Source organism: Triticum aestivum, chromosome 1D (genome assembly GCF_018294505.1).
Source record: "Triticum aestivum cultivar Chinese Spring chromosome 1D, IWGSC CS RefSeq v2.1, whole genome shotgun sequence".
In the NCBI taxonomy this organism is placed as follows: domain Eukaryota; kingdom Viridiplantae; phylum Streptophyta; class Magnoliopsida; order Poales; family Poaceae; genus Triticum; species Triticum aestivum.
This window is the reverse complement of record NC_057796.1, coordinates 404,265,727-404,278,029: the sequence shown is the minus strand read 5'-3', so window position 1 is coordinate 404,278,029 and position 12,303 is coordinate 404,265,727. Positions and strand designations below refer to the sequence as shown.

Genomic DNA, 12,303 nt, shown 5'->3' with positions numbered 1-12,303 from the left:
ATGTGGAAGTAACTCCGATCACAAGTTATTGAACACAAAACCATGATGATGCTTAGGCGTTAAGCCTTGCTAACAAAGCCTTGATTGGGAAATACAAGTTCCCCAGAGACCTTGAAGCAACACAAGGTGGTTTAGTCTTCTGACGCGGCATGTTTTCAGGCCTGTTGCCATTCCTTGTGGGAGTGGCCACAATCAAATCATCGCTAGAGTCACTGGGAAGTCCCACCACTGGATCCACCACTTCCTTCACCACTTCGTACTTCAGCCCCTTCTTGTCGACCGTAGCATCAACAAATATTGTCGAGCCTGAACCAGCCTCTCCTTTGACAAGCATCTCCGAGATCATTGTCGTCACATTCTCCTGTAACCACCTCCTTATAGGCCTTGCACCGTACATCTGTAATGTGAGAGATTAAGCATGATTACTAAAACATACCAACGGGTAACCTGGTTATCTGAAAATATGACGTACTGGGTTGTATGATTCCGACAAAATGACGTCCAATGCCTCATCGCTTGCACATAGACGGATGCCCTTGTCAGCTACTCTGGCGATGACGCTCTTCATTTGGATTGTCACAACCTCCTTCAGTTTGTCTCGCGAAAGTGGCTCAAAGACAACAATGGCACTGAGTCTGTTGAGAAGCTCGGGTCTGTAGTGTTTCTGAACCTGCACAAACAAATATAGTTGAGTAACAACCAGCAGAGAGGCAACTACTGCATGCAGCCTTTATAGGCAAACTTTTGGATTAAGAAATAAAACCTGTTTCATGAGAAGGCTCCGTGCAGTTTCCATTCTGGTTTCCCCAGACATTCCTGCCATTAAGTGCTCTGACCCCACATTTGAGGTCAGGATGATAATTGTATTCTTGAAGTCCACAATCCGTCCTTTGCCATCAGTCAACATACCATCATCAAGGAGCTGAAGAAAAACATTCAACACCAAGGGATCTTTTTTTTTTGAAATGGAGGTATACCCCCGGCCTCTGCATCATGATGATGCATGCAGCCCTTTTATTAAAAATCCCGAAAGTATCACCGCAAAGGTCTTACAGCTCGCAAACGGAGCGAAGCACAAGGCATAAAAACTGAAAAGTACAAGCGGACAAAGACAACCGGTATGGTAATGATGAGGACAATCTCTCTAGATTCCTATTCTGTTATGCGACCGCCATCCGAACCGGTTGAATATAGCCCGAGCCACCATCTCCCATTGGTTGCACCCAGTAACCAAAGGCTCCCTGGAGTCCATAGGAGTGAGTAAGGACCACGTACGGATCCAAGCTGTAGCTCTGAAGATAACCTGCAAAAAAGTTAAGTTGTGTTGTCTGGTGAATATCATATCATTTCTGCAATTCCATATAGCCCATAATAATGCACATATTCCAATCCGAATACGAGCTGCCATGAACTTTTCAACCCCAGCTAACCACGTCCCAAACAAAGACGCAATATCTATAGGGGGGTTGATATTAAAAGCTATATGAATCGTTCTCCAAAGTAACTTGGCAAGTGGGCATTCAATAAATAAATGTTGTATTGTCTCGTCTTGAGCACAGAAACAACACCGCGCGTTTCCTACCCATCGCCTCTTAATTAAGTTATCCTTTGTGAGTATTACTTGCTTGTGAACGAACCACATGAAAATTTTAATTCGCAAAGGAACCTTAATCTTCCAAATATGAAGTGATCTTGAGAGGGGACCAAAATTAATCAAATCCGTATAAAATGATTTCACCGTAAATATCCCATTCTTAGTTAACATCCAGTGCATGGAATCTGGCCTGTTGGAAAGTCGAACTTCGATCAACCTTCGAACCAGGTGCATCCAGGCTGTCCATCTCTCCCCCACTAACGTACGGCGGAACTGGATGTTCAAGGGAATATTTTCAAAAACATTACCTACGTAATCTTCCTTACGTTGCACAATATTATAAAGGGTAGGATATTGTAAGGCCAGAGGTGTCTCTCCTAGCCACGTGTCCTCCCAAAATCTTGTTGACATCCCGTTGCCAATCACGAATTTGATCCTACGGAAGAACAAATCTTTCGTTCGCATAAGTCCCTTCCAGAACGGTGAATCATTCGGTCTGATAGTAACCTGAGCTAGAGTTTTCGAGTGCAAGTATTTATTGCGTAGGATTTGAGACCACATGCCCTCCGGCTCTGTCTCTAACCTATACAACTATTTGCTCATAAGGCATTTATTCTTAACTTCCAAGTTATCAATTCCGAGCCCCCCTTGGTCTTTAGGTCGACAAAGGATATCCCATCGTGCGAGACGGTACTTCCTCTTGGACTCCTCAGATTGCCAAAAGAAACGAGATCGAAAGAAATCAAGCCGCTTGCGGACCCCTTTCGGAATTTCGAAGAACGAAAGTAAAAACATTGGCATGCTAGTCAATACGGAGTTAATCAAAACTAGTCGACCTCCATATGACATCAGCTTACCCTTCCAACAGCTGAGTTTTTTTTCAATTCGTTCTTCAATACATTTCCATTCCTTATTGGAGAGCTTACGGTGGTGAATCGGAATACCCAAGTAACTAAATGGTAAAGCACCGACTTCGCATCCAAACAATTGTCTGTAAGTATGTTCCTCTTCTTTAGCCTTCCCAAAGCAGAACACCTCGCTCTTATGAAAATTAATTTTTAATCCAGACAATTGTTCGAAGAAACACAATATAAGTTTCATATTACGTGCCTTAGCCATGTCATGTTCCATGAAAAGGATAGTGTCATCAGCATATTGTAGAATGGACACTCCTCCATCAATCAGATGAGGAACTAGACCTTCTACATGGCCATGTTGCTTGGCCCTGCCAATAATGACGGCCAGCATATCTGCCACAATATTGAACAGAAGGGGTGACATGGAATCCCCTTGTCTCAACCCCTTATGCGTCTGGAAGTAGTGACCGATATCATCGTTCACCTTAATTCCGACACTATCTTTCTGGACTTGAGTATTCACCTGGTGTCTCCAGCTTTCACTAAAACCCTTCATACGCATTGCCTGCTGAAGAAAAGGCCATTTTACTTTATCATAAGCCTTCTCGAAATCCACTTTTAAGATAACCCCGTCTAGTTTCTTTGAATGAATTTCATGGAGTGTTTCATGTAAGACAACCACTCCTTCGAGTATATGTCGTCCAGACATGAAAGCTGTCTGACTAGGTTGAACCACTGAGTGAGCAACTTGCGTCAATCTATTGGTTCCTACCTTTGTAAAAAATTTAAAACTCACATTCAGCAGGCAAATGGGTCGGAATTGTTCTATTCTGACCGCCTCATTCCTCTTTGGTAATAATGTTATAGTACCAAAGTTGAGGTGAAACAACTCCAAATGACCATCAAAAAAATCATGAAACATAGGCATAAGATCATCTTTAATGATATGCCAACATTTCTGATAAAATTCAGCTGGGAACCCATCTGGTCCCGGTGCCTTATTCGGTTTCATTTGAGTTATGGCCAGATGAACTTCTTTTTCAGTAAACGGTGCCGAGAGAATATCATTCTCCGCTGCCTGTAATTGAGGTATATCATCAATCACCGACTCATCAAGAGACACCGTGGAAGTAATCGGGGGCCCAAAAAGGTTTTTATAATAATTGGAAATATATGATTTCAGATTTTCATGCCCCACAATTGTTCCTTCGTCTTGTTCAAGCTGTATAATCTTCTTCTTCTTATGTTTACCATTTGCAATCATATGGAAGAACTGTGTATTGTTGTCCCCTTGTACAACTTTAAGCGATTTCGCATGCAGTGCCCACTTGAGTTCCTCCTCTCTCAAGAGAGCACGTAGGCCTTGCTCAGCCTCTGACTTGGTGCGATGCTCAATCACAGAAAGAAGAGTTGTTTCAGCTTTTACATCTAGTGCCTCAATGAGTTGAGTTAGACTTTCTTTTTTCTTCTTGTAAATCCCACTCTCGTTCCTGGCCCAACCTCTCAGAAATTGTCGGAGATGTCTAATCTTATTCTGCCATCTCTCGACATGCGTCGTACCCATAACTGGTAAAACCCATTCGCGTGCAATCATCTCCATAAATCCTTCTCGCTCAAACCAACTTTGCTCGAAGGAAAAGGTATTCTTGTTTGCAACATGGGTAGCCTCTCCCGAATCTAAAAGGAGTGGTGTATGGTCCGAGATCGCTCGTTGCATCGTATGAACCGACACCATGGGATATTTTTGTTCCCACTCCACACTAGAAAGTACCCTATCCAACTTCTCATATGTCGGAGTGGGTAATGAATTAGCCCATGTAAACTGTCTACCGGTGAGCTCAATTTCTCTCAAATTGAGACTCTCGATAATCATGTTAAACATCATTGACCACCGGCCATCGAAATTGTCATTATTCTTTTCTTCTCTTCTCCGAATGATATTAAAATCTCCCCCGACTAGTAATGGCAGAGTTTCATCTCCACAAATCCTCACTAAGTCGGCAAGAAAGTCAGGTTTAAATTCAGGTTGCGCAGCCCCATACACTGCAACTAGCGACCATCGGAATCCATCCAATTTTGATCGCACCCTAAATTTAACCGAAAAGTCTCCCTGTACCACATTAAGCACCTCTAACGACTCACACCGTACACCTAGTAAAATCCCACCGGATCTTCCTCTAGGGGGTAGAATGTGCCAATCAAAGTCGATACCACTGGACAATGTTTGAAGAAATTGGGATGTGAAATTATCTCGTCCAGTTTCTAAAAGTGCAATGAAATCTAAGTGATGCTCTAAAGTTGTCTCTGCTAAGAATCTTTGTTTAGCCAAGTCTGCTAGACCTCTGCTATTCCAAAAGAGTCCTTTCATAGATCATCATGGAATTTTTTCTTAAGTTCTACTCTAGCGCTTCTACGTACTGCCGAAGTAGGATAAATTTTCCGCTTCCAGGGTCATTTGGGCTTCTCCTCAACACCCTGCGGTACGGAAGAATCATCTATAACAGATAGTCCGTCCTCTCTCAAGAGAGTTTCGACCGTATCTGTGTTCTCTACATCCTCTTCCTCTTCAGCCTCGTCACTCGGTAAGAGATTATGACAAATATTTGTTAGATCATTAATGCCTAAATTGTTCATGTCATTATCATTTAAAGGTTGGACAGAGGCAAGATTATGAATGATCTCTGAAGCCCTCTCCGCTTCCAAGTCTAAAAGATCGTTAACTGATTTGACGACCTCGGTTTCATTTGACCCCAAAGAAATGCCTAAGTCATTTGCCTTATCAACAATTTCATTCTCAGAGAAGTATAAAATGGAACAACTAGTATCAAAGGACGTACCTGCTGTGATCTCAGCATGACGCAGCATGGCGGCCCTCTTGGCACGCGCTAACTGCAAGTCGTCCGCGTCCGGCTGTCCCTGGATCCGGTTACTGACACGCCTGCCAGCCGACACCGGATCCGCAATCCCGCCAAAGGCGATGAGCTCCTCTGTGGTCTTCCCGCCAAGGGTGCGGTCAGGACTCCCACGCCCCTCCCTTATCGTCGATGAAGGAGGGGAGGGAGCTGTGGAGTGGACCTCCGCCGCCTGTGCCACAGGGGAAAAGGACCGTGGAGACGCCTGCTCACAGATCCCGCCCCCTTGTCACCCGCGGACACCGCCGTCCCTCGATTGCCCTGATCGGTGCAACATGGTGGAGGAGTAGCGACACGGGACTCCTTCCCGCATCTCACCCCCGAAGCGCCACTACGGAGGATATGATCCTGTGGAGGGGTTATAGCACGGGACTCCTTCCCGCACCTCACCCCCCGATCGGCCGGAGACGTCAAAATGGGGGAAGTGCCACAGACCTCCTGTCTAGGCGCCCCTCCTGCAGCCACCCTCTCAGACACGGCCCGCGCCCCGGGTGTGGACTCTGCAAACGTCACATCGCCGACTAGATTCGGCACTGGTGGTAACTCAAGCTCGGCCGGGTCGTCTGCCTCAACCCTGGTGCTCCATAACCGGCTAGGAGCCGACCCCGGTGCAAAAGAACCAAAACGAAGCGTGTTCACCGGAGTAGTGGACGAGGGCGCCTGTTTGGTAGAACTGGCTACTTTATCTGGCGTAGGCCCCTTATCCGACTCCGGCAGTACATCATCGGCGCCCTTCTCCTCGTTCCCGGGCGCACCACCACCCTCAGTCGTATCCATGTCATGTGGTCCATCTCCCTCCTCCGAGACTGCAGTATCCTCAATCTCAAGCTCTAAGATATAAGTGACTCCAGCATGTGTCCAGCTGACCACATCTGGTATATGCTCAACACTCACCACACTGACTAACAATCTCGCCGCATTTTGTGCGCGTGTGAAAGGCATGTCAACCTTTTCTGTCTTACCAATGAGACCACCCAAACTCCAAGCAATCAGAAAATGTTTTACATATTTAGGTGGCACCCCATAAAAGCGAACCCATACCTTCTGTAGAGGTGTACCTTCAGGTTCCTCCTGCTTCCACTCGTCGAAAGCGATAACAATGTTTGTACTCGTCACTCGGCATAAACCCCACTTAAGAAAATGCATCTGATCCTCTTTAGTGGGACAATCAACCTTATAAGACTGACCATCTAACTGCTCCAGAATCCAGTGGTGATTACCCGGCACTAACTCACGTAACTGTCTGATAATCTGAGCTTCGGACAACTGCCCATTAGTAACTCTGATAGCAACCGGGAAAGAGCTCTCAACCATCTGTGGTAGAGGATCGACCTCCGGTGTCTCAAAAAACATCAATTCCTTACAGCATACCCCAAAAATGTTAATGGCCGGCTTGGGACCAGAGAGGAGGGGGCATTCCCCAGTCACATGCTGGGAACGAAGACAATACTCGCAAAGCTCATTAGTACACTCTGCCACGAAGTGACCCGGCTCCCCACATCTATAGCAAGGCAACTTCTTCTTCTTAATTGCCCACTTAGATAGTTTCTCTCCCTCCGCTTTCTCCGACCCTTTGTCAGACGTGCCCTCCCGATGTTTGGTCCCTCCCGAAGTCACCGGAACCTGCACTGCTGCCAAAGCCCGAACCGCATCAACTGCCGCTGCGGGTAACGTGGATGGATCTCCCACTGTATCTGCCCCGTGCTCGATCTCCTCACCCGACGCCTCCTCTATAGCTGGCGGTGGTGGCGGTGGGTAGTGCCGTGGCGGTGGTGGCCGTTTCCCTCTCCCACCGCGACGATAGCCACCTCGGAAGCGATCTCTGGGTCCGGCGACACCTTCAACGAAATGACCGGGCGGCCCTTGAAATTGTCCCGCGTCCTCATCAGAATATCGAGTAAAGCCCCGGCCGCCACCGGACGAAGATCCACGGTGTATTCCCTCACCATATGCATCGTATCCGTCATCTCCCCACTGCCCGTATCGATTGAAATTCTTTCCATCTCTACTGTAACCAGTATATCCACCACGCCCGTTCGCCCCGCGACCTCGTCCGAGGGCCAGAGCCTTGGCTGCCGGTGGCTGAGTTGGATCCTCCTGCTGACGTACAGTGGACAGAGCAGCGTGCGTCGTCGCCGTAGCCCTGGCAGAATCGGTCGCCGCACCCTGCCGCAGGACGGTCGGAGCACCCCGGCCAGCTCCGGCTCTGGGTTTCATCCCCGTAGTCGACGGTCTCTGAAGATGCAGTCCGCCGCGCCCGGCATTGCCGTTCACACCAGCCGGCAACGCGCCGCGGCCGGCGCCACCAGCGCCAGCCATCAGCGGAACGCTACGCCCAACACCGCCCGCAGCGGCGGCTCCAAGAACCGGAGGAGCACCACGAGCAGTACCTCTCGTAGGAACGGCGCCGGCGGCACCAAGAACCGGAGGAGCACCACGACCAGTACCTCCCGTAGGAGCAGCGCCAGCAGCAGACGGCGGCCCGCGACCTGACATGCCGCATGCACGAGAGACCCTCCTCGCCCGTCCCGAGCCGAGCGAAGGAAAACCCGAAGCCAAAACCCTAGAATCAATCGACAATATCCCTGGCAGTGTCGATACATGCACGTCCGGATGATTTGGAGACAGAGAGGCTTGGGCCTCTGGCTGGGCCTCGCCCGAACCGAGAAACTCCACGACCTTCGTTGTGTCCCGTAGTACATCCACCGCAGGCCCAAGGCCCAATAACGAGTTCAAACGAGCCCTTCTGGCTGCGCGAATCTCGCTCGCCGATTTCGCCACCGGCGATCCTGGCGGCGGCGGTGGCCGGAAAATCTTCCCTTTCTTCTTCTTTCTCGTGACCATAGTCCAGTTTTCCGGCAAAAAATCTGACAAAGTTACAGGTTCGCGGATTACCTTAGGAATTGGTCCGATCCATGGTTTCATCGGCGGTTTGGAAATGTGAACTTTGGATCGACGGCGAATAGGATGACACTGCTTGCGCAACCTTACTGACCGCTTCATCCTGGCCAACAACTCGTTCATGCGATCTAGCCGCTAGGTGGATCAACTTATCCTTCTCCCCTTGATTAAGCGTGGTGACAGGAATTCCAGTCCATCGGCTCACAACCTTCAAATCACAACATTGGACATGCATGACAAGCACATCACATTGATTGAACAATGGACACAAATATAATTAGGAAGAGAATGCCTACTTGTGCAACTTGATCTGTGCCAACAATTGCTTCCTTCATTGCAGAGGAAGTTAGTGCAATGCTAAATTGCTGTTCTTGTTTGTCAATTTGCATCATCTTTTTCTCTGCAGTGGCGCATGCCTCATCAATCAGGTCAATTGCCTTATCAGGAAATTGACGACCTACAGTAGACACAGCAACAAATTCATCAAATTTTCCCACCATACATAAATGCTTGCCACTAACAAATGCTACTCATTAGAAAAGAAACATTGCAGTGCAGGTTACTTCACTGATTTATACATACGGCGTTCACATGAATTTACTCCATCAAACGTTTTTAATGAATTATATCAAACTTAATGTATCTAAATAATGCAATTAGGGAACTCTACGACGCTCCAAATACAATTTAGAAATTATTTCAAATTAATAAATCCAACACTGCAAGGGTACAGGCCACAGCCCTTTAACACGAATTAACATTTCAACTTAATGTACCCAATGCAGTATGGATGCTCTACAGGGCCCTAAACACAAACTACAAATAATTTCAGCTTATCCAATGCAACATGGGTACTTCACTGCAAATAGTTTAAATTAGTCAGTGATCCTTAACAACGATGAGAAGTGATCTAAAAAGTCTTATATTTCTTTACAGCGGGGTACAGCTTAAGTGACTAGGTGAGTATGTGCATCAACTAATGGCGTCTCAACACACAATGAGTGAAGTTAATTCCTCACCAGTGATATAGCGGGCAGCGAGTGTTGTGGCAGCAACAAGAGCAGCATCCTGGATTTCCAAGCCATGGTGCTGCTTATACCTTTCTTTCAGCCCTCGCAGAATGGCAATGATGGACTGCGTGCTCGGTTCCTCGACATGCACCTTTTGGAATCGCCGCTCCAATGCGGCATCCTTCTCAATGTACTTGTGGTACTCATCCAAAGTCGTCGCGGCCACACATCGGATACGACCACGGGCCAATGCCGGCTTCAGCATGTTGGCAGCATCCGTCGTACTCTTCTGGGCCAGACCGCCTCCTGCGCCAAGAAGCATGTGCATCTCGTCGATGAAGAGAATTACCTTGCCGTCCGCATCCTCTGCCAGCTTGATCACATTCTTGATGCGCTGCTCAAACATGCAACGGAACATAGTCCCAGCCACCATGGCCCCGAGATCAACTTCCACAATGCATGCTCCAGCGAGGGCGGCAGGGACTGTCCCAGCAGCAATGCGTTGAGCGAGGCCCTCGGCAATGGCTGTCTTGCCGACCCCTGCGGCACCGACTAGCGCCGCACAGTTCTTGGTCCGGCGGCTGAGGATGCAGATAACACGATCAATCTCGTCGTCGCGGCCAATCACCGGGTCTGCCTTGCCGGCCAAGGCCGTCATGTCCCGGCCGTACTTGCGCAGAGACACACTACGTTGGTGGTACCTCCACGCTGCCCAGCACATAGCAGCAGCCGCTCCGGTACAGACCACACTGGCGACATCATCGAGCAACGTGTTGGGATTCTGGAAGGTGCGTGTTACATAGGTCCCAGAGGCTCGGTCGTAGACCTGATAAGTAATTGTTTCCACAATTCCTCCTCCTACGACCCCATCAAGCCATGTGCTGAAGGTCATCCTGAACACCGTCGACGTCCTTGCAAGCGAAAAGGTTCAGATTACTCCCGACTTTTACTTTGATTTGAAGGCAGCATTTGAAGATAAAAGAGCGAACTTTTAACTTGGAGAGATGTACTACAGACCAAGGACGCGATTTAAGTGTCCATCGACAAATCGATACTGAGGAAGCTAGCAACATTGGCAGAAGATTGGGGTTTGACATTGGGGAACAAAAGTTGGCCTCTTCCTTTTTAGAGGAGGGAAAAAACAGAGGAGACATGAGAGATTATTACCCGAGTCGTGGGCGTAGCTGCTCCAATGCTCGCCGCCGAGCGAGCCCTAGCCGCTCGACCTGGTCAGGTGCGCACCGGCTCCGCGCCGCTGCTCCACTCCGTCGCTCGGTACGACGCAGCCGCACTGGGGCGAGCGAACCCTTGTCCCCTCACCGGCGCCGCTGGAGCCCGCACCCGAGGTTCAGTAGTTCAGATTTCGGAGGGTTTCGGTGGGTCGCTCAACCCTTTTGGGCCACTCAGTGAATGGGCCTTCAGCCCTTGTGTGAAATGAATCCAAAACGACTAGGCCGCACCGTTTTCACCGGGTCAAATGACTTTGACACTGTTTCCCCTTCCAAAATGCCCCTAAGAGCAAGTTTGCCATAGAGTATTGTGAGAGTTTTAAGAGAAAAGGAGAAGGACTCATAAAAACGGTGCTAAAGTGGAGGCCACCACCTGAGGTTATGATTAAATTCAACATGGATGGAGCCTTCAAGAGCATATCTGGTGATACGGCCTCTCTGGTGGTACGATGCTCCGGTGTATTCTCGGCCACTAGATCACATTTAGTGCGACAGGATGAATGCACATGGGTTGGCCAGCACCCCCACTTCAAAATATGCAAATTACACCCTGAATTATGTTCTTAGTTGACCATGAGGGAGTTTCCTATTGCTAGTCGTCCTTGATGATCCGACACTTGTAGGCCATGTGTTGTTGCGGAATCAACACGTAACAGCTGCCCACCACAATGTCGATGAACGCCTTGACCCAAGGAGCGTGGGCTGGCGGCAGAAGGAGGATGGGCCATCGCTCGTCGTCGGACCGGCATCTCCCCCACTCCCGCTCGGAACCCAAACCTCACAGCACAGCGTGTTTGTTTGGAGGGAGTTGCCGATGGGGAATGGGAGTTTAAGGTCTATGGGAGTTAAATTCCTTTGATTGGCTCAGGTAAATGGGAGTTAGGATGGAAAGAGGAAGGGGAATTAAGAGGTCCAACTCCCTTCAATCTCTTCCCTGGAGGACCAGGTAATTAAGCGTGGGAGTGGGAATTGACGTAAAATGGAAAAATTGTTCGTTCACGTCCTATTGTTTAACGGTTGATGAAGCGCTCACTTTTCTAATCCAAACTCGCGTATCGTCAACAATTCCCAGTCCTATAACTCCATGTAGAATTCCCACCGATAATTACTACCACACATCAAACATGGGAATGGGACTAATAATCTACTTCCCAAGTCTAATTTCTTCACAAATTCCCCCTCGTAAATTCCCATGCCCAATCCCTCAAGCTGCCAAACACGCTGTCAAGGTTTTGGGCAACTCCTGCCGAAGGCAAGCCCAGCGTTGCTAACCACCTCGTGGAATAATTTGTGACTAGCGGTTGTGGATATGATATGAATCCATAGAATTCTTTGTTTTTTTTAAAGAAAGGGGTTTCCCCGCTTCATTTTTATTGATGAAGCAATCCATAGAATTCTTTTTCAGAGGAGAAACATATGTACTCCCTCCGTTTCAAAAAAATATAGTATTTCCTCTATCCCCGTGCTTCAACTTTGATCATAAATTTAACCAACGAGACCGACTACGGCGGGAGCAAAAGTTATATCAGTGAATTCGTATTCAAAAGAAGTTTTCAATTATATAATTTTTTCTCCCCCCGCAATCAATCTCGTTTGTTAAATTTATGGTCAAAGTTGAACCTCGGGAAGCGGACACACTATATTTTGGAATGGATGGAGTATCAAACCTCTTGCTACAAGTCTTTTGGTTTTCCTGTGACGTGTTCTACACCTTTTTATGCTAATTCCTGTAGTTTTATAATCTATAAAATTTAAGAGCATGTAACATTTTAATTAAGTGTTTTTTCTTCTTCTAATTCT

General features: G+C 47.9%; 1 protein-coding gene across 1 annotated transcript; it reads right to left on the bottom strand.

The window, feature by feature from the left end:
- Nucleotides 1-8,258: 8,258 nt before the first annotated feature.
- On the bottom strand, nt 8,259-10,588 carry LOC123171368 (putative chaperone protein ClpB2, chloroplastic). The gene is made up of 4 exons (XM_044588900.1): nt 10,442-10,588; nt 9,284-10,185; nt 8,561-8,721; nt 8,259-8,472 (listed from the first exon to the last, which is right to left on the bottom strand). The coding sequence occupies exons 2-4, from the start codon at nt 10,164-10,166 to the stop codon at nt 8,260-8,262; spliced, it is 1,257 nt and encodes a 418-aa protein (XP_044444835.1). The 5' UTR covers nt 10,167-10,185; nt 10,442-10,588; the 3' UTR covers nt 8,259.
- Nucleotides 10,589-12,303: the final 1,715 nt, after the last annotated feature.

Excerpts from the sequence above, each read along its gene's own strand:
- LOC123171368 (XM_044588900.1), bottom strand. The coding sequence starts at position 10,166 with ATGACCTTCAGCACATGGCTTGATGGGGTCGTAGGAGGAGGAATTGTG. Across the intron at positions 8,722-9,283 it reads CGCTGCCCGCTATATCACTG|GTCGTCAATTTCCTGATAAG; the intron begins GTGAGGAATTAA and ends TGTCTACTGTAG. Across the intron at positions 8,473-8,560 it reads GCACAGATCAAGTTGCACAA|GTTGTGAGCCGATGGACTGG; the intron begins GTAGGCATTCTC and ends TGTGATTTGAAG.